General features: G+C 37.3%; 2 protein-coding genes across 7 annotated transcripts in view; one reads left to right on the plus strand and one right to left on the minus strand.

Moving 5' to 3' along the window:
• Positions 1-12,943, plus strand: part of FGFR1OP2 (FGFR1 oncogene partner 2) — a 32,417-nt gene extending 19,474 nt beyond the window's left edge. For 3 of the 5 annotated variants that reach the window (XM_036866964.1, XM_036866965.1, XM_036866966.1), the window contains exons 4-7: positions 4,036-4,178; positions 6,547-6,660; positions 9,127-9,240; positions 10,914-12,943. In XM_036866964.1, coding sequence (XP_036722859.1) covers positions 4,036-4,178; positions 6,547-6,660; positions 9,127-9,240; positions 10,914-11,051 — 509 coding nt within the window. In that variant the 3' untranslated portion in view covers positions 11,052-12,943. Of the gene's footprint in view, positions 1-4,035; positions 4,179-6,546; positions 7,009-9,126; positions 9,241-10,913 lie in introns of those variants that run through there. The other 2 variants (XR_005021574.1, XM_036866967.1) reach the window with 2 other exon arrangements.
• Positions 12,944-20,127: 7,184 nt separating this feature from the next.
• The window catches only part of TM7SF3 (transmembrane 7 superfamily member 3), a 37,476-nt gene continuing 30,194 nt past the window's right edge, over positions 20,128-27,409 (minus strand). The window contains exons 10-12 of one of the 2 annotated variants that reach the window (XM_036866454.1): positions 24,225-24,322; positions 23,502-23,664; positions 20,128-22,244 (exon numbers count right to left, since the gene is read on the minus strand). In XM_036866454.1, the coding sequence (XP_036722349.1) occupies positions 21,982-22,244; positions 23,502-23,664; positions 24,225-24,322 (524 nt within the window). In that variant the 3' untranslated portion in view covers positions 20,128-21,981. The remainder of the gene's footprint in view (positions 22,245-23,501; positions 23,665-24,224; positions 24,323-27,409) is intronic. The other variant, XM_036866455.1, reaches the window with a different exon arrangement.

Consider the following 27,409-nt stretch of genomic DNA (forward strand, 5'->3'; position numbering starts at 1 on the left):
CTTCTTTCTCTAATTGCTTTCGTTGTAAGGTTAGGTTGTTTATTTGAGATTTTTCTTGTTTCTTGAGGTAGGATTGTATTGCTGTAAACTTCCCTCTTAGAACTGGTTTTGCTGCATCCCATAGGTTTTTGGTCATCATATTTTCATTGTCATTTGTTTCTAGGTAATTTTTAATTTCCTCTTTGATTTCTTTAGGGATCTCTTGGTTATTTATAGCGTATCGTTTTGCCGCCATGTGTTTGTATTTTTTACAGTTTTTTTCCTGTAATCAATATCTAGTCTAATAGTGTTATGGTCGGAAAAGATACTTGATATGACTTCAGTTTTCTTAATTTTACCAAGGCTTGATTTGTGACCCTAGATACGGTCTGTCCTGGAGAATGTTCCATGAACACTTGAGAAGAACGTGTATTCTGTTGTTTTTGGATGGAATGTCCTATAAATATCAATTAAGTCCATCTTGTTTAATGTGTCATTTAAAGCTTGTGTTTCCTTATTTCTTTTCCTTTTGGATGATCCAAAAGGTGTCCATTGGTGAAAGTGGGGTGTTAAAGTCCCATACTATTATTGTATTACTGTCGATTTCCCCTTTTATGGCTGTTAGCATTTGCCTTATGTATTGAGGTGCTCCTATATTGGGTGCATAAATATTTACAGTTGTTACATCTTCTTCTTGGATTGATCACTTGATCATTGTGTGGTGTCCTTCTTTGTCTCTTGTAATAGTCTTTATTTTAAAGTCTATTTTGTCTGATATGAGAATTGCTACTCCAGCTTTCTTTTGATTTCCATTTGCATGCAATATCTTTTTCCATCCCCTCAGTACACATCAGTCTGTATGTGTCCCTAGGTCTGAAGTGGGTCTCTTGTAGACAGCATATATACGGGTCTTGTTTTTGTATCCATTCTGCCAGTGTATGTCTTTTGGTTGCAGCATTTAATCCATTTACACTTAAGGTAATTATTGATGTGTATGTTCCTATTACCATTTTCTTAATTATTTTGGGTTTGTTATTGGAGGTCTTTTCCTTCTCTTGTGTTTCCTGCCTAGAGAAGTTCCTTTAGCATTTGTTGTAAAGCTGGTTTGGTGATGCTGAATTCTCTTAGCTTTTGCTTGTCTGTAAAGGCTTTAAGTTCTCTGTCGAATCTGAATGAGATCCTTGCTGGGTAGAGTAATCTTGGTTGTAGGTTTTTCCCTTTCATCAGTTTAAATATGTCCTGCCACTCCCTTCTGGCTTGCAGAGTTTCTGCTGAAGGATCAGCTGTTAACCTTATGGGGATTCCCCTGTATGTTATTTGTTGCTTTTCCCTTGCTGCTTTTAATATTTTTTCTTTGTATTTAATTTTTGATGGCTTGATTAATATGTGTCTTGGCGTGTTTCTTCTTGGATTTATCCTGTATGGGACTCTCTGCACTTCCTGGTCTTGATTGACTATTTCCTTTCCCATGTTAGGAATGTTTTCAGCTGTAATCTCTTTAAATCTTTTCTCAGACCCTTTCTTTTTCTCTTCTTCTTCTGGGACCCCTATAATTTGAATGTTGTTGTGTTTAATGTTGTCCCAGAGGTCTCTGAGATTGTCCTCAATTCTTTTCATTCTTTCTTCTTTATTCTGCTCTGCGGTAGTTATTTCCACTATTTTATTTTCCGGGTCACTTATCCGTTCTCCTGTCTCAGTTATTCTGCTATTGATTCCTTCCAGAGAATTTTTAATTTCATTTATTGTGTTGCTTATCATTGTTTGTTTGCTTTTCAGTTCTTCCAGGTCCTTGTTAAACATTTCTTGTATTTTCTCCATTCTATTTCCAAGATTTTGGATCATCTTTACTATCATTACTCTGAATTCTCTTTCAGGTAGAGTGCCTATTTCCTCTTCATTTGTTTGGTCTGGTGGATTCTTACCTTGCTTTTTCTTCTGCTGCATATTTCTCTGTCTTCTCATTTTGTTTAACTTACTGTGTTTGGGGTCTCCTTTTCGTAGGCTGAGGTTCATAGTTCCTGTTGTTTCTGGTGTCTGCCCCCAGTGGGTGAGGTTGGTTCAGTGGGTTGTGTAGGCTTCCTGGTGGAGGGGACTGGTGCCGGTGTTCTGGTGGGTGGGGCTGGATCTTATCTTTCTGGTGGGCAGGGCCATGTCCGGTGGTGTGTTTTGGGATGTCTGTGAACTTAGTATGATTTTAGGCAGCCTCTCTGCTAATGGGTGGGTTTGTGTTCCTGTCTTGCTAGTTGTTTGGCGTGGGGTGTCCAGCACTGGAGCTTGCTGGCCGTTGGGTGGAGCTGGGTCTTAGCGTTAAGATGGAGATCTCTGGGAGAGCTCTTGCTGATTGATATTACGTGGGGCTGGGAGGTCTCTGGTGGTCCAGTGTCCTGAACTCAGCTCTCCCCGCTGAACTCAGCTCTCCCACTTGACACCAGGCCCGAGCACCAAGACCCTGTCAACCACACGGCTGCTGTATTATTTAGGGTTCCACTAGGAAACAGCATGCTTAGCTGAGACTTTGAGGAAAAGGCAGTGAAGGCACTATTTCAGGAGTGTGGAAGGAAACAACGAGGAGTGTTGAGGCAGCCAAGGACTAGCAGCCATACCTACACATTTCCTGACTCACTCCGTCTTCAGTTCTTCTCCATTCTTGCTGCTATCACACATCTATTTTTTGTTTTTGCTGGGTCACTCGTCACTCTTTTTACAGTTGAATTTTATTAAATTGGAGAAATATTTTGTCCTTTGCAGAGTCTCAGTTTCTCCATCCAGATGATGGAATGGATAATATCCTCTTCTCAGATTTGGATGAGGATTAAGATAGCATATTTTTAATGGAACTGACACTCTACATCTCCTCCCTTGTGTCAGCCAGTACTCTCAGTACTGAGTAATAAAACTTTTTTAGCTTAGCTGTGAAAGGCAGTTTCATTTGTGCTATGTAACTCAAGGGTGAAGGCAGAGGTGCACGGTGCTAGCCGGAAGCCAGGCAGAAGCCTGAAGTCAGATTGCTCCCATGTGAAGTCAGTTGGAGCTCACGCAGAACCAGAACCATAGACAGCTGAGGGCAAAAGGCTGTGATGTGGTGATTAAGAGGCGTGTGATCAAGATACCTCCCCAGATAGAGAGGATATTTATTGCTCTTTATCCTGTTCTACATATGAATGTCTAGCTTACTTGGATCTTAGACTCTCACCCTCAGTATCCAGTTTGCACCATTGTCATTACCTATGAAATAACTCAGTGTCATTCTCTGCAGTCCCACCACTTTGGCCCACAGCTTAGGTGTTCATAGTCTCTTGCCTGAACTGTCCTCTTTGGTCTCCCTGATTTCAGTGTCTTTTCCCTCCAATCCATCTTCAACACAGGCATCAGATTGATTTTTCAAAAATATATCTGATCATGTTATTCTTCTGCTTAAGAACCTTCATTGTGTACTATTTCTTTATCCAGAGGCCTTCAAAGTCGACTCCAAGCTTTTTTTGTATTCTTCCCATACTTCTCTTCTCCATGAAACCTTTGCTCTTGTCACCCTGAATGATTTCCCGAACACACCATCCAGTTTCATGCCTCCCTGCTTAGAATGCCCTGTCATTTATTTTTCATTTCAAGGAATGCAAGTTGATCTCAGTACTATACTTCTGTGAAGCTTTCACCAATTTTTCCTCACAGACTTTCTATATGTATTTGGATAGAGCTCCACTCTACACTTATCACATTGTATTATAATTATTTATGTTTTGTTTTCTCCACTAGACTCTGAGCTTTATGGCCTTTTGGTATTCCTAATATAGAGCATGATCTGATACTTAATTCCTATTCAGTAAATATTTGTTAAAATGATTTCTCAAAAAATGAGTTTAAAATGGTCATTTTGAGAACTAATAAAGGACTCCATTTGGTATCCTTTATTTCCATGTGGCTAGATTTTTGTACCTCATGTTTTCTTTTTAAAATACCTCTGTTATAAATTGCTTTTTTGATAAATGTAATGTGGAAGAGAATACTTTGTACATCCTGAACTCAAGTTTGAATAAAATATACTGTTGTTTTTGATAGAATTACGTACATCCCTGGAAGAACATCAGTCTGCCTTGGAACTTATAATGAGCAAGTATCGAGAGCAAATGTTTAGATTGCTAATGGCTAGCAAAAAAGATGATCCAGGGATAATAGTGAAGTTAAAAGAGCAGCACACCAAGGTAATCCTTTCTGTAAATATAATTTGAAATAGAAAAGAAGGACAGTTGGTTAACTTGTGTTCAGATTTTTAAAAAAACAATGGAATCTTACTTACATGATATTGAATACTTCTCTTTTTGACATTTTCTTCTCCTTATTTTTGTCATGTTATGTGTCATTTTCTGTTTGATTTACTCTTCTAACTCCCATTCTTCCCTAGTAGCTTTAATATATACTAAAAAATAAACTTTATTTGGGAAATAAAGGTAAGTCTGTTCAATTCAAAATTATTTTTATAAGGTTATCTGCTTGTAAGAAATACTTCTTTTAATTTGTGTACTGATATCTCTTGCAAAAACGAAAATTAAATGCTTAAAACTTTTTGAAAAATCTGAAAACAGCTAAAGGTAGATTTGTTTTTCTTAAGACTATTTTCTGAATGAGGTTAATTCATCCAGACTATAGATACTCCTGATTATTAATGGAAGTGCCATGGTGGGGGGGAGAGGAAATATATATATCAAATATATGTATATATTTATATATATATCAAATATATTGCCTCCCCACCCCCTCCTCCATCACATATCACTTAATATCATTTCTAGAGACAGAGCTGAACTGGTTAGAAATTAGTGTTTTTCCTGCTGTTCGTCATACTCATTCTGATCCCTGTGTTTGCTAGCACCTGTTTTGAAAACAGGTAGAATAGTCCTTTTCTGTTTATGTTTTATTTTAAACTGATTTTTAACTGCTGGTGTGAAATAAAAATATTAGAATAGATTGTGACTACTAGGCCATTATCTGTATTGGATAATGGTGAACTAACTATTAGTCATAACTAATATTATTTAAGAAATATTCACATAACATTTTTATCTTTCTCGATTATTGAAACACTTTTTAGATTCCTTAAAATGTTATATTTCTTCCATCTTGGTGCTTGTAGGTATTTTTAAATTATGAATTCTATTAAAATTAAATACCTAGTGAATTGCTTTAATATGTAAATTCAACTCTACATATTAAGGAAGTTAGTAATAGACAGCTCTTGTGTCAAATAGTAAAATAATAAAAATAAATGTGGCTTTAATATTATCTAATTATGCTATTCATCTCCTATCCAAAAGGAAACCTTGGATAGTTAAATGGCAGTCTTTTGACTATAAACTGTATCTATTGTTAATGAGATCATTATAAAAAATTTAATTTTAAATATATAATTTAAGAGGTCTTTTTAAGGTACAAATATGAACTGACTTAAAATTATTGGTAAGATAAGTATAATCTTGAGACATTCCAAAAGGCCCTTATGTTTAACAACTTAACAAATTTTTTAAGATCTAAAGAGAATGCTCTGGCAAACTAGTGCTTGAGAATAAGATACTGAAGCTAGCTAGTCTCTTGTGGTAGCAGCTATGTCAGAAGCAAATGTTTTCTAAAACACATTAGAGTTTACCACTCATCACAGCTGTTTTGTTAATTAGCAAAGTTAAACATTTCTTAAGATAGCTGTAAATCATCCTTTTTCAATTATGTCAATTGAATTCTTCATCTAAGTGCTGATTCTTGCCTTCCATGAAATGACAGTTCAGTTACTTGTTATTAATTCTAACTAATACATATTAATGTTTGTGATTTTGATTTTTCCCAAAAAGGAGACACTTTGATTCAAACAGATATTTATTAACACTTGCACTGGCTTAGTTATTATTAATAATAAGATGAATGAATAAGTTTATTACTCTACCATAGAAGCTTTCAGTGTATTTGGAGATACAGACACAAACATGATTATCTAATATAAGGTAGGATGTGATGAATCCTAAAATAGAGATCTGAATTATTACTGGAATACTAGAGGAAGCAAGATTGGTTCTCATGAGGAGAATCTGGGAAAGTGGCAAGGAAAGGTAGCAAATCCATCTAAATCTAGCCTTGAATTAATTATTGGGGTCAACAAGCAGAAGTGGGTGAGCAGAGAAACTTGTATGATAAGTATGAGCTTCCAAGATATGTTTAGGTACTAGTGCTCTGATATGCCTAAACACAAAAATAATTTTATAACACATTTAGGGGTAATAAACAAAGTTACACGTAACAGCATTTTGGAGTAAGAGACCCTTTTGAGACTACTGTAACATAGAATTTTGTCCTCACCTAGAAGTTTTTGAGCACACATTTATTTAAAAACCAATAAAAAGTTTGAGGAGAACTCATTTTCATTCAAATACTCATTTTTACATTATTTTTGAACTGCTACCTTTTTGGAAATCTTAAAAAAACAAACATTTCAAACAGTCGGCTAACACGCATGAACTAACACTCATTCAGTTTTTAAATTACGGATATTATCCGTATTAACATTATAATGACTCTGTACTACAGATTGACATGGTGCATCGTAACAACTCCGAAGGATTCTTCCTTGATGCATCTCGACACATCCTTGAAGCACCTCAACATGGACTGCAGAGGAGGCACTTGGAAGCAAATCAGAATGTACACTAAATAAAACAGTCAGCTTTTGGGGTGTGGATGGAAGGGGGGGGTCCATTTAAAAAGTTCTTTTACATTGAATTCTCCTCCCAAATTAAATCAGCAAATAAATGAAATTGCTTTTAAAAACGCTGTGCTTTTCATAGCCTTGCAAAAATACTCAGTATAGAAACTTTAAGTCTGTCATCAGTTCTCTGTGTATTGTATTATACATAGCCTGTTAGATAATTGCAGGCTTTAAAGGTTCTTTGGGCCAGACTTTCATGTTATTGTTCTTGTGAGCTATAGATGCAAAATTTTAGTAAGCTTCAAACGGTCATCCTCTTGCTGGACATCAAAGATGTTTTCTTGGTAATAATTTTAATCTGATTTTCTAAAAATTTTGTTCAATTAAACTGTTAAATGAACTGTTTTAATTCAGATTTTCGATAGTTTTAGTCCTTTAGTTTGAGTTCACAATAAAATAAAATTGCTTTTGTTTAGGTGTTATTAAGTATAGTAGTACCCTCTCCATTGTGTCTATTGTGTTTTAACTGCCTTTTTTTCTTGAAAGGCATTTCAAGACAGTGCAGGGTTTATGTTGCTAGCACTTCTTGCCTTTAAGACAGTTTTGAAAGCACAGGTCTTGCCTTCTTGTGCCTATTAAGAGATCTATGACACTTCCCTGAAGATTTTATTGTAATAAGTGAACCATCCAGGAACCAGACCTATAAAAATACACTTCTGTTTGAAGTATTGGGGTTTTTTTCTTACGATGATTTTATTAAAACAGACTGTCCTGAAAAAATTAGTAGTTTCTTGTTTTCTTTTGTTTTAAAGGCAAGTAATTATCTGCTTCCTTGTAGTTGTTTAACCTAGGTCAGTGCCATAAGACACCAAATCATAAACTGAGAAAGCTGTTGGTATTCAAAATTTTTACTCATTACCCTTATTCAGTTTGCTGCTGCAGTTATCTATACTTAACTTGCTTTTAAACATTAGGCTCCCTTTACAGTGGGAGGGATTGTAATCATTTTTTTTAAACTACTACAGAATATGACAGATGTTTGTCTTGATATCATTCTTGCTATCATAATTTAATCCAGAGCTGTCCAATAGAACTTTCTGCAATGATGGAAATGTTCTTTATCTATGCTGTTCAATATGGAAGCCACCAGCCACATGTGGCTATTAAGTACTTGATGTGTGACTAGTGCAACTGAGGGGCTGAATTGTTAATTTCTTAAAATTGTATTTGACTTCAGGTAACTTAAATTTAAATAGTGCCATACTGGACAGCGTAATCTTTTATTTTGCATTCTTCCTGCGTACTAGCTTTGTATAGATTGTGTTAAAATAATGTAAGGATCTGTATATTTGTTGGTTAAGAAGATATTAAATGTGTGGTTTGCTAAAGATATTCCTATTTGCTCTCTATTACATTCCTTCCATAGTTTACTAGTTTTGTAGGTTTTGGGGGGTCTCGTTGAAATCCTTTTTACAAACAGAGTATATACAACTATTTAAGAAACTTAATGTTTATTTGGGGAGCTATTAACTTTTATATTTAAGTTTTGTCCTTAGTATAACAAAATGACCCTCAATTGCTAGTGAACAATGGTCTATAGAAGTTGTTCATTTAAAAAAGTATTATTCTCATGTTTCTGTTGATTATAAACCTTTTGTCTGTCTGTTTCATTGACTGTAAGCTCCTTGAAATCAGGGAACATTTCTTAACAGGCTTCATATTCCTGTCACCTAGCACAGTGCCTGGCTCATCTTAGGTGTGCAAAAAAAGAATAAGAGAGTGAGATTGAAGAAATTTATGCTACTTGCTGTGCCAAACAAATGTGGATGTCTATTTTATACTAAAATTGTATTTTGAACAGTTTGCACAGAAGGCCATTTAATATTCAATACTTAAAAGCAGAACTCTGTTCATTTTACTCAACACGTATTATCTATTATGTACCTAATGTTAAATAATAGGCAGATATAAGCAATATACAGTTCCTGCTCTCAATGAGGAATATAATCTAGAAAAGCTTCTGGATTGAATTGAGATGAATTTTTAGGCATGGAAAATACAGAAAATATTTTTAAATCATGAAGACTTCAGGGAGGAAAGGAGATTGAATGCTTATCTTTCCCATTACTTTGGTCAATGGGGTATGTAGGTGCAGAAAAAAGTTGCTGATCATTTGTGGTGAGAGGACAGTGAAATGAGTATTTTTCCTGTTTGTGGGTTTAGATATATTGTGCTGCTTATCCTTAATCCTAGTCCTAACAGAAATCTGACTTCAAAAGCACATTCATGGTCAGTCAACTTTCTTATAAATATCTGTTTGATATATTACATTTATGTTACATGGCAATGTAAAGATATTACATTCATATTAAGTGGCAATGCAGATTTTATAAAAAGGGGAGGATCCAAAAATTTTTAAAAAGTGTATCACTGATTCACAACTTCCATCTCTTTTTTTTCAGGAATTACAAGCACATGTTGACCAGATAACTGAAATGGCAGCAGTAATGAGGAAAGCCATTGAAATTGACGAGCAACAGGGTTGCAGGGAACAGGAACGAATATTTCAACTTGAGGTAAGTTCTAAATTGCACATGTAGGTGAAAACTGTCCATACAAAGATTTATGCCAGAAAATATATCCCACTTTAAAATATGTACCTTCTGGGGACTTCCCTGGCAGTCTAGTGGTTCAGACTTCACCTTCCATGCAGGGGGTGCGGGTTTGATCCCTGGTCAGGGAACTAAGATCCCACGTGCCTTGTGGCCAAAAGAACCAAAACATAAAAAAAAACAGAAGCAATATTGTAACAAATTCAATAAAGACTTTAAAAATGGTCCCAAAAAAATCTTAAAAAAAAAATACATATATATATATATGTATATATATACTCACACACTTTCTGGGATACTAGTAATGTTCTTTTTCCTAATCTGGATACTGGTTATATGGGTGTATAATGCAAGACCATTTATATAGTAATGCAGGAGTCTAGGATCAATAGTAAACTTATACCAGTAATTGAGAAAATGGATTTTTTTTTTGATCCTGTGTCTCTTCTGTTATTAGGTGAATATACTTCTTCAGCTTAGTAATTTTTTTAATATCTTTATTTTATTAGAGATCACAGTGATGCAGGGAGAAATGTTTTCAGTCCACAAATCATATTCTTTGGCCACTTGTATTTTTCTGGGGAGTATAAAAGCTTTTATCTCATCTGTCCTTTATTTTGTGGTAGCAAAAGCACAAGTCATTGTTGAATAACTGAAATCAGTAGAGTAGACCTTTATACTTTTAAAACCTTTATTTTGAAATCATGGTGGAGAAATTGGTTATAGAGGGCCAAAAATGATTTCTCTAAGTATACAAAGTTCTCTCATTCTTTATAACAAAGGTAAGCAAACTTTTTCAGTAAAAGGCCAGATAGTAAATCTTTTAAGCTTTGTAAACAGGCGATCTCTGTTGTAGCTACTCACCTCTGGCATTGTAATGAAAAAGCAGCTATACACACAAAAAATAAGATTGGACTCAAATGTGTTCCAGTTAAGTTTAATTTACAATAACAGGCCTCAAGCCAGGCCATAGTTTGCTGATCTCTGCTTTATACCATTGAAACTTAGAAAGTAAGACCAAAGACAAAGCAGTAGAGAATAAATTATGAGAGTTATTTTTAAATGTCTAAAAATTTCTTGCAGTAACTAATCTAGAAGAAGAAGGCAAAGTCGTTTACCAGTGCTAGATTTGGTCACTTAACTTTCCTACTTAAAAAATATCACAATCTATTCAGCCAGCCCTGCTGCTGTTAAATTCCAGTGAGGGATAGCATTCCATGCTATCATGGGAAATAATAAAATTACTAAAGTACTGAGACCTTTTAGCCCCAGGGTATTATTCAGACTTTCTGAGTTTACACAAATATAAATCTAGGTGTTATTTTCTTACTGTGATTTTCTATACTGTGATTATAAAATAAGGCTGTTTCTGAGGTTCTGTCTACAGTTACAGCTGGATAAATAAAAAGGCTTTTCAGTGGTGGAAGACATTGAATACATGATTCCTACCTCTTTAAAAAAGTGTTCTCTGGATTCAAGTTGTCAACTTCAGCTGCATATATCATTTAATACATTTCTGCCAATTACAGTACTTGCTTTTTATTTATCATACCTTCATATGTTTGGCTTTTCTTAAGATGTTTGTACTCTCGTAGCCAGCTTGGTGACTGCTTCTTTGTTTTTGTGCTTTCTTATAGCAAGAAAATAAAGGCTTGAGAGAGATCCTTCAAATAACTCGAGAATCATTTTTGAATCTTAGAAAAGATGATGTGTCGGAAAGTACATCTTTGTCAGCATTAGTGACCAATAGTGACCTGAGTCTGAGGAAGAGCTGAAGAGCTTTTAAGTCTGTGAATGAATTAACAGAAAAATCCATCTCAAGCTGCCCTTTATTTTTTTTATAATACGTACAGTGCACTGGCAATGACATTTTTAAAAGATAGCAACAAGAAAATGCATAGTTAATGGTCATAGATGTTATTCCAAACTATAATTGAAAAATAGAAGCTAAGCCTTTGTTAATTGGTGAACAAGTTAAAGATTTTCACAGAGACTGCTGAATGTATCAAGAGCTTTCAGCAGTGCTGTTGGCTTTCTGGTTGACACTTGGATAAACATGACTATCCCCAACAAATGTCTGGGAATTAATAGAAACATCCCAATTTTAAAATACAAATTTTGCCACAGTATTGTGAATGGAAAATCGTCATACTAAATTATATCCTCCCTATATGGTGAAAGCTAACAAATAGCTTATGTACCATGAGACTTCAGCTTTAATGATTGCCTATCTACCTTCTCATTAATTTAAATTTTTGTCAAAGAAAGTTCAGTTTGAAAGACTTAGGAATGTTTTATATGCACCATAACTAAAAGAGGTAATTTAATTTTAGCTAATTTATCCTAATTAATACTGAGCTAACAATTGTCCATGATTTGCTTAAGTATATGAAATATTTCAGGGATGAAAGAGAAGGAATACTACTTTCTAAGAAAGAAGAGCTTATAAGAGACATATTTAGTAGGTTAAACTACTTCTTTGAAAGAATAAGTTTTGGTTCTAATCAGTAATGAAGATGAGATTTTTCTCTTCTCTGGTTGATCTTTAAGGATATTATGTAGCTCATTTAGCTAACAGTTGAAATGTTTGATATAGCAAGATAAGTATGGTAATTTCAAAGTAAATTGGAAATTCCTCTGCCTCAAAACCTTTTTTTTTTCTTAAGTAATTACGCTTAAGACATATAGAAACAGTAAGTTAAAATTAAAAAAAATTTTTTTTCTAGATCTATTCTTAAGTTCCATCTGGTTCTCATAACCTATAAGATGTTTCTTGTAACCTTTCAGTCAAAGGGCTGGGGGGTGGTGAGGGGGAAATCTGGATTTATAAGTATTTGTTTTATTTTTTACAGAATATATATCCAGTATATAAATTTTTAAAAGCTGCTAGAAATAGAAATGTGCTTTAACATCAGTTGAAATCTAAATATTTCATATTCTGTCATGATTATAGAAGAAAAGGTAAGAGTGTCAAATATGATTATTAAATATACCATACTCATTTATATTAAACATATATTAAAAATAGCACAATAGAAAATTCTACTTTGGAGTATATAATTGGTTAAAGTAATATTTACATGGTAACTTTTATGTATAATTTCATATATTGGTAAAATTCAAAACTACTTTTCACTTTAGAAATTTTTATCTTAAGTTTGGGGTAAGTGGGGTTGATGGGACTGACTGAAATAGAAAAGGGCTAATGGCCCAAACATTAAATAGATTTCTTTTCTCATTCAGAGGCCTTAATTGTTATTTGATAAACAAGTGACAGTTTTTATTTTTAAACTTTTCTATTGGTTTTGGGGAAAATATCCTTTAATTTGATGGCACATTCATTCATAGAGTTTTTATCCCAAGTCAGAATTGAAATAAGCTACACAATTGAGAGTAAGTCTGAGGCAATTCATTGGGGCAGCTCTATTATAAAACATTACTTGATAAATAATTATTTTTGTAAACAAATAAGTTGAGTTAATTTATTCTTCGTCTTCTTACTTGGATATTATTTTAAGAACTTGGTGTTTAAAGACATTTATGTTATTATATAGCAACTGTGTTCTATCCCATACTTTTTTTTTTTAAGCAGAACCTTAAATTTATGTCTGAGAATATGTACTACTAGGAACCTATTTTATCAATAAAGATGAGCGATTAAAATTGGTATGGTCTCCAAGTTAATTTGAAAACAATGCTTACATTTATTCTTCCATATAGTTTATTTTTAGGGCTTTTTATTTATTTTTTTCTTACCACAAACTTAGTACTTAGCAACAACTTCTATCTGTATTTCTTAGGAATTGGCCAGCAACTTATTGCTAACTCGGCAGACCTTTTGATCATCTGTGGTGGGTTTAATAGTGTCCCCCAGAAGTATGCCCAGGTCCTAACCTGTTGTACGTGTGGGTGAGAGCATATTTGCAGATAGAGTCTTTGCAGATTTAAGGATCTCAGGATAAGATCATCCTGGATTTAGTATGGGCCCCAAATCCAACGACTGTCGTCCTTATAGGAAAGGGGGAGATTTGAAACACAAGGAGAAAGTCATGTGAAGACAGAGGCAGAGGGTTATGCAAATCAAGGAACTGTAAGGTTTATGAGGTGCCATCAGAAGCTAGGAGAGATACATGGAATGACCTTGGCTCCCTCAGAGCCTCCAGAAGGGACCAACCCTGCTTGATTTCAGACTTCTGGCCTGTCAAACCAAAGGCTGATGTGAGAGCAAGTGAATGAATTTCTCAAATACTAACTAACTAACTTCCCCTAGAATATGTTCATTTTAAGACCTACCTCAGTGATTATAAGGTTTTTGTTCCTAGCTCGTGCAGACTCTAGACATATATAGAATACAAGAGGTGAAAAACCATCTCTATTCAGTAGAAAGAAAATCACTGGTATCTATCAATCATTGAAGGGATTCAGGAGGGAGAGCTGGTTTGGAAGAAAGGTTGAGTAGCTCTACTTGTGGAATGGGAAGTTGTCGTCCTCTGTTGGAAAAACCTTCCGACATTAGTAAGCAAAATGAGAGAGTGCTTTTTTGTTTTCTTTTTCAGAGAAAGGCCTTCCATCCCATCCCTGAAATTAGTCCCCTAAAACAGCGGTCCCCAACCTTTTTGGCACCAGGGACCGGTTTTGTGAAAGACAATTTTTCCACGGACCGGGGTGGGGGGATGGTTTCGGGATGATTCAAGCGCATTACATTTATTGCACACTTTATTTCTAGTCTTGTTACATTGTAATATATAATGAAATAATTATACAACTCACTATAATGCAGAATCAGTGGGAGCCCTGAGCTTGTTTTCCTGTAACTAGATGGTCCCATCTGGGGGAGATGGGAGACAGTGACACCCAAGTGTGTTGCTTATGTTCAGTCTACTCCGTAATCTCGCTTTGGTTGCTGTCACTGCAGAAAACCCTGCTTCACAAAGATAGGATGTTGGAAATGGAAGCAGGCTTTTCAGTGCTTCTGTGGCAATCTCAGGATATTCCCCCTTGACTTTAATCTAGAACGTATGGAGATTTGAAGTTGTCTCAAACATACTTTTAAGGACACCGTCATTTACAATCTCCAGCAGTTGATCCTCTTCTAGCACGGACAAAGTCGATTCACCTGGCTTATTCACAAATGGGTTGCGGATACATTCCTTCCCAGTTCGAGCTTTTGTGGTTAAGAAGTAATGCTCAAACTCTTTTGAAAGCTGAGACAGGTGATCATGCCCCAGCTGGGAGAAAGAAGGCCCTGGCTCAGTCTCTTTCAAAATCTCTGCTAATGCTTGAAACATGTCAAAAATCCCAGTATTTACTCGTCGCCCCCATAATTCCAGTCTGGCTTTGAATGCAGCCACTTTATCTGCCGACTTGAACACAGTTGTCGTTCTCCCCTGAAGTGACATTGCGTTCGTTGAGCAGGTTGAATATGTCACACAAGTAAGCAAGTTTTGTGACCCATTCTGTGTCACTGAAACGTGCTGCCAGTGGTGACTGTTTTTCTAAAAGAAATTTCTGGAGCAGCTCTTGTAAAAAACTCTGGCCAGTGATCTACCTCTAGAAAGCCATCTCACTTGTGTGTATCAGAGAAGACGTGTGTGCTCTGCGTCCATCTCCTCACAGAGCTGCACGAACAGACGTGAGTTAAGGACCCGTACTTTAATGTGGTTGATAATTTTAATCACATCCTGCAAAACACTGTTAAGTTCAGGTGACATTTTTCAGCTAGCCAGCATTTCTCTATGGATGACACAGTGCATAGACACATTCAGAAGCGACCTCTTTGACCTGAGTAGTGAAACCAGAAAGCCGTCCAGTCATGGCAGCCGTTCTGTCCGTGCACATACCGACACAAAGTGACCAATTCAGTTTTCCTGTTATGTAATCATTCAAAGACTTGAATAGTTCTGCTGCTGTGGTATTGGTTGGCAACACAAGTGCACATAACATATCCTCATGCACGTCCTCCTGAAAAATATATCGCACAAAAGTGAGTATTTTTGCCTTGTTGTCAACATCGGTAGACTCATCAACCTGGAGTACCACGGTGACTCATTAATCCTAACAACTGTGCCTTAATATTGTCTGCTGTTTCATCAATTCGTCTACTTATAGTGCTAGCCAAAAGAGGAACATGTGCCACCTTTTGAACTGCAGCCTCTCCTAAAAGTTCACGACAAATGTCCTTAGCAGCAGGCAGGATCAACTCTTCACCAATACTAAGGGCTTCTCAGCTTTAGCAATGCGGTTAGCCACTAAGAATGATGCTCTCAGTGCAGAGACATTTGATGAAGTAGTGGCCTTCAATAATTGCTTCTGTTCTTTGTGTTCACGTTTTTTCTTTTGAAAAACTCCGAAGGCTTGTCTTTTAATGCAGGGTGCTTGGTCTCCATGTGGTGAAGCTGTTTTGAAGGTTCCATGGCTTCGTTGGATAGCCGGTTGCCACATATTATACAAAGCGGGCTTGGAGAACGTGAATCACCTGTTGCAATGAACCTGTGATTTAAGTAGGACTCTTGGTATTTTCTTTTAAATGCAGCTTTCTTTTTGTTGGCAGTCTTAGAGGGTTCTGCTGTCTCATCATTGTGTCTTTCCCCCTTTTCAAAGAAGCTCTCCAGTGACGTTTGGTTTTTACCCATTTTGGCTAGGGTTAGCTTTTGGGTTTACCAAAACTGTGACTGAGAGAAGTGCGCAGTGTGGGAAAGAGGCGTGGATGGAAGTAGTAAATAAAATAATGGGCAGGCCACGCACGGACTAAAATATGTGTCGGATTCTGACTTAAAGCCTGCCACCAGATGCAGCTGTACAATTGAAGTACATCAACTCACTTGCCACTATAAATCCTGCCACCATATGCAGCTTAATTGTCACTTGCCACTCACTGATAGGGTTCTGATACGAGTCTGCAAGCAACTGATTTATTATGGTCTCTGTGCAGTCAGACCTCTCTGCTCATGATGATCTGTATCTGCAGCCACTCCCCAGCGCTAGCATCACCGCCTCAGCTGCCCCTCAGATCATCAGGCATTAGATTCCCATAAGGAGCGCGCAACCTAGATCCCTCGCATGTGCAGTTCACAGTAGGGTTCGATCTCCTATGAGAATCTAATGCCGCAGCTGATCTGACAGAAGGCGGAGCTCAGGCGGTAACGTGAGCGATGGGGAGCGGCTGTAAATACAGATGAAGCTGCGCTCGCTCACCCGCTACTCCCCTCCTGCTCTGCGGCCCGGTTCCTAACAGGCCACGGACTGGTACCAGTCCGTGGCCCAGGGGTTGGGTACCCCTGCCCTAGAACCTTAGGCCCGGCCCTAATGATACATATATTTTAGTCATTTTAAGGAATTTTGATACACAGATGGTCTCCAAATGAGACAGCTAGTTTACTTTAAAAAGTTGAGAACTGGTTCAGTTCCTGAAAACACAGCCCATGGAGAATGGGGGAGCCAAGGCATGCTTAGTAATGTGTCTCGCTTGCTTCTTGCAGCTGCATTCATCTTCTTATCCTCTACCCCTTTCCTCAAAGCTCCCAGATCATCCATCCTGCACCATGAGTGCAGGCAGGCCAAGCACATTCAAGCTAGTCTGGAAGAGAGAATCCGTTACAGGAGGAGCCATGAGAACTGCATGTGAGACAGAATAGGCCTTTTCACCCTTAAGGACTTCAAAGGGAAAAGACTTCAAAAAGAAAAAAAAATTGTGGCCATTCTTTAACCTCCTTCCAGGGGAAGGAATTCACCCTTAGGGGCAGTAGAGTCAGGTATATTATTATACTTGTATGTATAGACTGTGGAATAGAAAGAATGATTCCGAGGGCCACAGCTTGTGGGTCACTCAAGTTCTGACCTACCTGCGAGGGAATGATTATTAAATTCTAGGGTCTTGGAAGGAATGGAAAAAGAAAGGTAAATAAAGAGGTAAGGTGTACTCTGTGCAGTTTTGTAGTGCAGTTAAAATTTAATGAGGAAGAGAAGACTGACAATAAAAACGGAACTACCATATAATCCAGCAATCCCACTTCTGTATACCCAAAAAAAACCAAAAACAGGATATTGAAAAATTATCTGTACTCCCAAGTTTACTTCAGCTGCAGCATTATTCACAATAGCCAAGATAGGGAAACAATCTAAGTGTCCTTCAACGGATGAATGGATAAAGATGTTGCATTTGTATACAATTGAATATTATTCAGCCATGGGAAAGAAGGAAATTCCGCCATTTGTGACAACATGAATGGACCTTGAGAGCGTTATGCTTAGTGAGATAAGTCAGCAGAGAAAGACAAACACTATGATATCACTCATCTGTGTAATCTAATAACGCCAGACTCCTACTAACAGAGGGTAGAACGGTAGTTACCAGGGGCTGGGGCTAGGGGAACTGGGGAGATGTTTAAAGGTATGAACTTACAACTAGAAGATAAATACATTCTGGAGTTCTAATATACAGCATAGTGATTATAGTCAACAGTATTGTATTATAAACTTCAAAGTTGCTCATAAACTAAATCTTACCTGTTCTCACCACAAAAAAAGAATTATGTGACATGATAAGAGATGTTAATGCTGTGATGATAATCATATTGTAATATATAAATGTATTAAATCAACACATTGTACACCTTCAACTTATACAATGTTGATATGTCAATTATTACTCGATTTAAAAGAAAACAAAACAAAACCTGACAACGTCCTGGTCTGGACCAACTGCTCAAAATGTCAAAAGCTGAGAATAGGAGAGCTGATTCCCACCAGGCACCAAAAGGAAGGGCGATAGTGACTGGTGGGCAGACAGGTGAGGCTCCACTGGGGCATCTCCAAAATGAGAAGGGAAGGCCTCCAGGCTTTGGTTGGTGCTTTCCCTCCACTACATGGAATGCACTGAGCCTCCTTGTGGCCCTGCTCATCCTCCAAATCTCCACTTAAATGTCACTTCCTCAAGGAAGTCTTCCCTGGCATCTCAGATTCCACCCCCAATTCCACTGTAGGTTTTCATTGCATATTGTTACTTCTTCTGTAACTATTTTAGTATCTGTCTCACTCATCACACTCTAACCCCTGAAGCAGGGACCAGGCCTGTATTGTTTGTCATCTTCTTCTAGGGCCCAAGGCAATGCCTGGCCATTTAGGAACTCAACAAAATATTGAGTGAATGAGTGAAGGTGAGATCCAAATCAGACTGTTATCATTCATTGTATTACAGTTATTAAAATTTTGCCCCTGGTGCTGATGTAGTAGCTTCATCCAGAACTGCCAGCCTCCCCCGCGTAATGATTATGTGGTAGTCCCTGGTAAGCCCAAGTTTCCGCTAAACTTGAGTCCCTCTCTACCTCAATTTCATAAAGAGTGGTCCTTGCAAACGTAGTGGCCAAAGTGCCCAGATGTCTTTCAATCAACCATCAGGATAAAAGGACTTGTAAAGTGTACTAGTCCGCTAGGGCCGCCATAACAAAATACCACAGACTGGGTGGCTTAACAACAGAAACTTTCTCACAGTTCTGGAGGCTGGAAGTCCAAGATCAAGGCTGGTTTCTTCTGAGGCCTCTCTCCTCTGCTGGCAGATGGCCATCTTCTCACTGTGTCCTCACATGTACTTTGCCCCAGGGTCTCTGTATGTTCTTATCTTTTTGTAAAGACACTAGTGAGACTAGATAAGGGCTCACCCTAATGGCCTCATTTTAACTTAATTACCTCTTTAATAAAGCCCTCTCTCCAAATACAGTCACATATTGAAGTACTGGGAGGTGAGGGCTTCAACATATGAATTGGGAGGGGGGAACACAACTCAGCCCATATCAAAAAGGAAAACACAGGTAGCCTCCCTTCCAAGAAGGGCTGTAGCACAATGGGAAAGCCTCCACCCAGTTCTCAGGAGATCAGCCAAGAATTCTGGGGTTTTAATGAAGGTTAATAACAGGTATCAAGTACATCATCAAGGAGTGAACTTTATACTAAAAAATTCTTTACAAATGCTGCTGTGGAGAAATACTTATGGATATTGGAAATTTTAAGGATCTATCATGTACTTTGTAATGAATAGGAAATGGTCCATGACCACAGAGAATTAACTTGGAAAAACATGTTTTCACTGTGTAATATTAATAACTCCCCAAAAGTAGAGATCATGGCAATATTAGGAGCATAGGAGCTTCCTACCAATTCACCAGCAGAAGAAAACTGAAAATAATGAATTACATTTTCATTATGATAGAGTATAAAGCACATTTGGATAGGGAGTTCTCAAATTTTGTTTCTGGGCACTATTATTTGATAACTGTGACTTCATATAATTTACTCCTTGTTTAAGAATTTCCTCAGGTATAAAATAACATGATAACATGTTAAGATCAGTTAACGTTATCTCTGAAGTTCACTCCTGGCCTAATATTCTAGCAATTTCTTTGTTAGAATCAGTTTTCTATCCCAATTTATATAGAACTCAACTGGTCTATAGCACCGGTTAGCTGCTGTGGTTTGGCAACCTAGTAGCTAATCTACAATAGGTTAATCAGAACCAAAACGTTTAAATAGTAGAACCAAGTTTCCAGCAACACTATTTTTCTTGTTTGACACAACTGAAGTACTAAAGACACCAACACAAACTAATGCATTAAAGACATCAGCTTTCCTTTTAACAAAGGAAATAACTTTTAACACATTATCCCATATTTTGTTCATTTCCTATCATTCCATTTATACTTAAACTGATTTTTTTAATAAAGAATTGTTTGTCCAGATTAAATAATTTTGTTCTTATAGCTATGAAACGGTCCTCTCATGTCTTGTTACTTTGGTACAAAAATACAGTTGGTAAAAAATTTTATAGGAATTTTATAATAATGAGACTTCTTAGCATTTTTTCAAAATAGGTATTTATTATTAAAAAATTATACGAACTGACTTATTACTCACAAATTATCATGAAAAATTTTAACAATTTGTCTCCCCCCTCCAAGAAAGTGTTTTGTCTTTATACCCTTTACTGGCAGTGCATTTTGATGGTATAGGAAAAAACTCACACATATTCCATATAACTTTGTTAGAATTTACAATAATACAGCAGAATCCAGAATCCCTACAGCGAATTATTAAAAAAACACATTTTTCTTCAAGTTTAAGTGTTTTTGAAGTTATATAAACAGTGAAGATTACAAAATAAATAGTAAACAAACACCTGTGTATAATTTTTCAATGCAAGAAATGATTAGTCATACATTTTTTCATTTTGTTTCAACCTTACCAGAACACTTTTAAGAGCGAAAGTTGAAAATTTTCCAGTTACCCGAAACTTCAGAAACCTACTGTCCATTGAAAACCTCTGAAAAGCAGCATCATTTAAACAGCGGTTAACTTACAGATGGGAATGCAACAACCACAACTGACCTCACAGCCACTCAGGCACATCAGCGTCACCAGCTCCAAATGCAAGGCAGAACCTCCTCGGCAGAGGCTCTGACGGTTAAAAGGCCATGAGGAGCAGGGATGCAGCCCAGGGCATCGGGTGCTTTCTTGTGGTGGAACAAAGTCAAAGCTGAAGGGACTCTCCTTACAGAGTCCAAGTCATTGAAAGCAGCTCTATTAAACACCTGAACCCTTTCTGACGCCCTCCTCAGCGCTTTACAACACAGACAGGACAAACAAAGCCTTCATGCACATATTTTCGGAAACTGTGCCAAAGCTCTAACAACTAATTTAGCAGAAAGAACTACAAAATGCAAATTTTTTAAAGGTTTCCGTATTAATGGGATTATGGATGAAGCTAAGAGCCAATTTGTCTCCTAAAAATAAAACAATTCATATGTCATCGAATGCAGTTTCAATTAGAGATCAGCTATCAACACTATTTTAAAAGGTCTTGAAAGAAAAAAAAGTCCATTTTTTAATCTGAAATATAAATAAATCATCCATATAAAAGCTCTATATAAATGGACCTACTTTCAAATAATTGGAATAATTTAGCTATTTAAATTACCATTTTAAGCAATAAAAGGCAAAGACGAGGGGTACCTACTGAACTATATACTTAAAAAATGATCGATACGGTAAATATGTATTTTACCATAAACAAAAGAAGGGTACTTTTTGATAATATATGATACTAAGAAAGATACAACTAAGTAATCAGACTGCTATTAGAAAGAAAATAAGTTAGTTTTCCCTGTTTTGTACTCTGAAGTTCAAAGGCCCAGTTTCAAATTCCCAAAGCTCCAAACACAGTGACAAATAAAAGTTCAGTCCAACCCTTAAATTAAACCACCCTCCGTGCCCTGGCCCCCGAGTTTGGACAGACTCAGGTGACAGAATTGTTCAAGGTGTTATAAAAAAAAAAAACCACCAGGGCTTTACAGGAGAACCATTGTTTTCAAGTTCCTTTTTTTTTTTTTTTTTAAGTGTATCTATTTAATGGAATAAGTTGACATATATTTATAAACCAAAAGGTAATTTCTTACGTATTTCGTAATAAGGAAGAACCTCCCTACCACCAACTTTTTGGCCATCTTTCTCCCTCTCACTTAGAATTACTGTCATGTCCCTGGTATACCCTTACCCTGTATCAATAAGGAGACCACAATACTGTACAAAGCACGGACACAGAAGCTGGTTTCTTAGCAGACTTGCCCCAGAGACTGCTGAAGCAGCAAGGCAGCAACACCCAATCTGAGGCGGTACCTGGGTTGTACTTCAAGACTGCACTGACCAAGCCCTCCGCATCTACAGAAGCAGGGGCGTTCTTTCTCCGGCTGGCTGTTCCTTCTGAAAGAGCTCTTTGATCTGGGCTAATCGGCCGTAGAGCCTCTCTCTCAGTGGAGGGACGTGGTAGCTGGGGTCCAGGATGTTCGTCACTCTGCGCTCACGCTCTCGCTTCCACAACTTGTACGGGTGGGGAGGGAAAAACGGTTGCCCTCTTTCTCTTCGAATCTGTAACGTAATTCCACTTACAGCCAGCATCCCCCATACTGCCAGGATAATAAAGTCTAAAGAACGGTAGAGAAGCACAGTTTGAACTCTTGTATTTTAAAACCTAACACAGATCGAAGACAACATTTCATAGCCTCAATCTGTATCATCTTTTCTCAGTTAATATTAGATTTTCTGGTAAGTTTGTCCAAACATATGTGTATTTCCTCACTTAACCAGCCAAGGAATAAGTGAGGAAGCTATGGTCTTACATTTTAAAATAGGAGTTTCCAATTACAGGCATTTGAAAGTCCAGACAGGTTGTAAAGGAATCCTTGGCATTCCAATATTTTATGACTAGTGCCCACAGACACAGCTGTTTGTTGATTGCTGTGTTTCTCCAGAGGTGGGGGGAAAGGCAGTGATCTCACAAATGTACATCATTGGAACGTCATGATGCTCTTTTTTGCCATCCCACCCTATATGGGACCCCACCCCACTCATACAGAGTGGATACAGAAATGCATGAAAAGAGTCAACAAATTGTATTGAGCTTCTAGCAGAAGGCTTGGCAAAATACCGTCAAACTTCCAAGACGTGTGGATCTCAAGGTCTCTACCATCAACCTCTTAAAGAATGAGGGCAGGCTCAGGATAGCAGAGGGAAAGATTTGCCCTTAAATATTCATAACAATCACAATGGTGCTTATATATCTTCAATTCTAAGACCTGCTTTTCCATCCTCGCTATTTTAACATTTCTGAAACCAACATATCTTATAATCTTTGTGAACATTTAATTTAGTAGTCATTTTTTTCAGAAAGTTAATGGAAAATCTTTAATGGGTAGACTCTTACAATTGAGGAAAAATACAACTACTGATTGAAAACCACTTTCACTTTGATTAGCAAATTGCGTGCTTCTTTATAGGAGGAAACAAGGGAATAGCTTAAAAAAATCAAGTTGTCGTTCTCACCCCTCACCCCACCCCAACTCATAAGGTGCCCAACAGCTTTCTTCTCAGCATTTTTCTTACAGCTGGGAATTGACCAGATAAACCTTAGTAATCCTGGCTTAGAAATTTCTTAATAAAGTTCATGTACTAGATTTTTAGAAGTATGACTTTCAGCCACCTTACAAATTTAAATTCTTCATTCCTATGATCACAAGTTATTAACACAGGGCTCTTACAGCATTTGGATGGTGTGAATTTCCTCCTTTTGTCCAGTTAACCTTCTTTCAATCTTTCAATCTGGTTACCAAGAGTTCTTGTTAGCACAAGTGGGCCAATATTCCTATCTGACTATCACTTGGTTCTTGGATTTAGAGTCTTACCATTCGTTTGAAAAGGCACATTTATGAAAGCTCTGCGGAAATCCGTGTGGAGCACCCTCTTCAGTACGTTCAAAGTGATGTAGGAAAGGCTTGTGTACAAGTAACTGTCAACGGCCAAGACCACCGAATAGGAGCCAATGAATCCACAACTCAGTATGTTCAGCTGTGGAAGAGCAGAAGCGTTTAGGCGGCACCTCTGGTAGAACAATAATAGTTTTTAACTTTAATCATTGGCCTCAATCCCAGAGAATCACTTCTCCCTCGGAGCATGTGAAGAGAGACAAAGTCTTACAGCTGAATAAAGGTTACCTGAAAATATAAACTGAAAACAATCTTCAACACCTACAGCTGGTAAAACAGTTTCCCTCATCATAGAAAATATCTTCCCTGTGAAAGAACTTCAACAATAAATTCTAGTTAGATGAAGAACCATTCTTCTGGAGAGACAGCTGAAATGAACAATCCAGCAGACTGTTGCAGTACTGTAAGCCCTACCTTCTCTGCTTCCGCTGTTAAAAGAGGGATGACCTGCACCACTTGATGGAAAAAACATCATAACTAGGTAATCGTAACTAGAACTTCTCTTGCTTTCATAGTAACAAGGCTATTTAAAAATCAATCATCTGATACAGATAATCAGACAGCTCTCTCTGGTGAATAAAAATGCAAAACAACTGAAGGCCCAGGACAACAGGATGAATAAACTGACCCAATGACACTTACTATTCTTAGGCAGCCCATGAAAACCACTGGAATGAGAATAGCTATACAAGAGAAGGTCACCCAGAACACTGAGTCATCACGGAAAATCTTTAGGTTTCCTGGAAAAGCAAAAAGAAATCAAGAGTAAACAACAGGTTCACCAAGTTAAATTTTGTTTTCTCAACGTGTGAACATAGACGTACATCGAAGATTTAATTTAACAACCAGGGAATATGTCGGCAATTAGATATGAACTGACTTTTTTCACTTAACTGTCAATACAATCCCCTTTGAAGGGAGTGTCCTAAGAAGGTAGAGGGGTGGGAGGAAAATCAAGCAGGTAAATGCTCTGCATTTATTACCAGGATAATTTAGAAGAGGCTGGGCTAGTCCAAGCTCTTCCATTTACCAGCTGTGATGCTGGGCCTCAATTTCCTAACCCGTAAAATGAGAAGGTTGAACCACTTCATCCCCAAGCTTCAAATCGTCCCTTCTAGCTACAAATTTCTATGATTCCATGATTTTGTACTGCAAAGTAAAAAAGTGGCATTCAGAGTTAACCATATGAACTCCCATAAAGGCAGCAAAATAGATGTAATAGGTTTTTACCGTCAATGCATTTCCTGCCCAGCCACTGCACACTGGAAGAGATTTCCTCAGGCATCAGGAAAGATGGGAGCCAACCACTTATCTGCCCTACTAAACCCTTCTCCAAAGTCCAGCACACCTTGGGGTGACCCAGGACAGATATATAAGAACTCCTATTATAAATTACGTTTAAATAGCAAGAATATAAATCTGACAATTATTTCATATTGACACTGGCACTGTCACTCAGTCCAGCTGGAGGTGGCCCCATATCTTGAGACCCATGTATCCTGAAAGAGAGGGAGTTCCATAGTGAGGGACTCTGACCTGGAGACCCCACATTCTCAGGAAGCAAACTGCAACATGCTGCAGTGAGGTGAATGGATGGATCAGATCTCGAGGTCAACTACACTAACCTTCACAAAATGCACATGTGGTTTTAAAAGAAGGAATGCAGGATTAAAAAGAGGAGTTACGTAACACAACCTTGTACATCAACTCTACTTGAATAAAATAAATTTGAAAAAAATAGTAGTTATGATGCCAGGCATGTGAACACTGACCCTTTCAGAGTACAAGCTCTTGGGTAGACACATAATAAGGTGAAAACAGTAATTTAATTAGATCTGAGAGGTCAGCCAAATCTTTTTCAAATTTTAATGCTTAAAAATATGAGTTTGCACCCACTCTTATTAGGGAGACACTCACCCTAAATGTCCTTAAGCAATGAGATAGTTCATACATTAACTACCAAAAATAAGATAGTTCAATATATTAACTACAAAAACTTCTAACCCATCATCCCTCCATCCTCTAAGCATTAACAAAAAAGGAGGAAGCTCATTAAGTAGTATTTGATTTAGCACTTCTAGAGTAGAGCTCTGAATCTGCATTTTCAACAGACATCCCTGGGAACCTGTCATTTAGTCAAATCTAAACAATGCTACTTTGCAGGTAGATAAAAAGCTACCTGCAGGGGGGCCTGTGGAAATGAACTCGGCTATAGGTTTGCTAAAATCAGAACAAAGGGCCTTGGAATGGTCAGTAAACACACAGGTCACCAATCCTCTCTGATCTTAAAAAAAAAAATCTTTAGAGAGCCAACTGTACTCTATATCCTGTGTTCTCAAAAACTGACAACCTCAAGAGACAGGCACTCTTTTTTTTTTTTGAGACAGCTATTCTTATATCTAACATTTTCATCACCTTTAATCTGATATTATTATATAAGAACTAAACATTGTCACAAGAAGGAAATAGCCTAATACTTTTGAATGTAGATACTCCCTTTTTTTTCTTAATTGAAATATAGTTGATTTACAATGTTGTGTTAGTTTCAGGTGTATAGCAAAAGTGATTCAGTTATACACACACACATACACAAATATATATTCTTTTTTGGATTCTTTTCCATTATAGGTTATTACAAGATATTGAATATAGTTCCCATGGTATATAGTAGGGCCTTGTTGTTTGTCTATTTTAAATATAGTAGTGTGTAGATACTCCTTTTTTTGCATTTTTGACAACAAACAAGAAATGTTAAGTTATTGTACAACTGCAAAGTGAAGGGAAGCAGAATAGGGCACCCCAAAATGTGCCCCTTTGGCATGAGCTGAAGGCAATCAAGACCCAGCAGATTCAGAAAAACTTTTCTTTCCCTTAACTGCCTAAAAGAATTTAGATCAGGGGCCTGGCCCAGAACCAAAGCAATTACCAGAGATAACTTTTTATCTGAAAGACTTACCTGCATGGCAAACATCTGCTCTTCTTATGTTCCTGTAAACTGCCCTCCTCCCCTTTGAAGCCCCAGACTCCATTCCATTTCTTAGCTCGGGATGGCAGATAAGCCTCAACTGCGTGACTGCCTTTGAGTCTTATATTTTTATGGGACTACAGTGGCACGAAATTAAATCTGTTTTTCTCCTATTGATCTGTCTTACGTCAATTTAATTATTAGAGCAGCCAAAGAACCTAGAAGGGCAGAAGGAAAATTTTTCCTCCCCTACAAAAGGAAGTTAACTTACAAGCTAACTAGACTTTAAAAATTGATAGAAATTGAATAACTTAAAAAAATCCCCAGAACCATCCCTTTGCTACTGCCCTAGGATGACTACAAGTAGGTACTTTGGGAATACTCGGGGTTTGGCAAAGGGTGGGAGCAGAGGTTAGGGGTAAAGAGAAGACGGGGGACAAAGCACCAGGTTCCTCAGCTCAGCTGCCATCAGGGCAGCACCAAATTTATCTGTGGGGTGTATCAGGCTTCTGCTTAAAATTCACTTGAAGAAAGAGTTCCAGGGTTTAACAAATAAAAAATGAAAACCACTATTCTGCCATATATAAAGAATCCCCTTTACCTCCCTTAATTTCAACTAAGAGAAACACACACACACACCCCTTATCATGACAAATAGATACAAAGCTACCTCCAAAGACATTCTAGAATTCATCTGTACAGAGTGCCTTTGAGGAAAGAGGGATTCTTACTGGTACTGACCCTCCCCAAAGGGCCACATTATCAGTGCAAATTTCTAGAACTCTAAGGAGAGGCCCCAAATCCCTGACGAGGGGATATGTGTACTAGAGAGCTGAAATGAACTCGTGAAACAATGAACTGA

Source organism: Balaenoptera musculus, chromosome 10 (assembly GCF_009873245.2).
Source record: "Balaenoptera musculus isolate JJ_BM4_2016_0621 chromosome 10, mBalMus1.pri.v3, whole genome shotgun sequence".
Classification (NCBI taxonomy): Eukaryota; Metazoa; Chordata; class Mammalia; order Artiodactyla; family Balaenopteridae; genus Balaenoptera; species Balaenoptera musculus.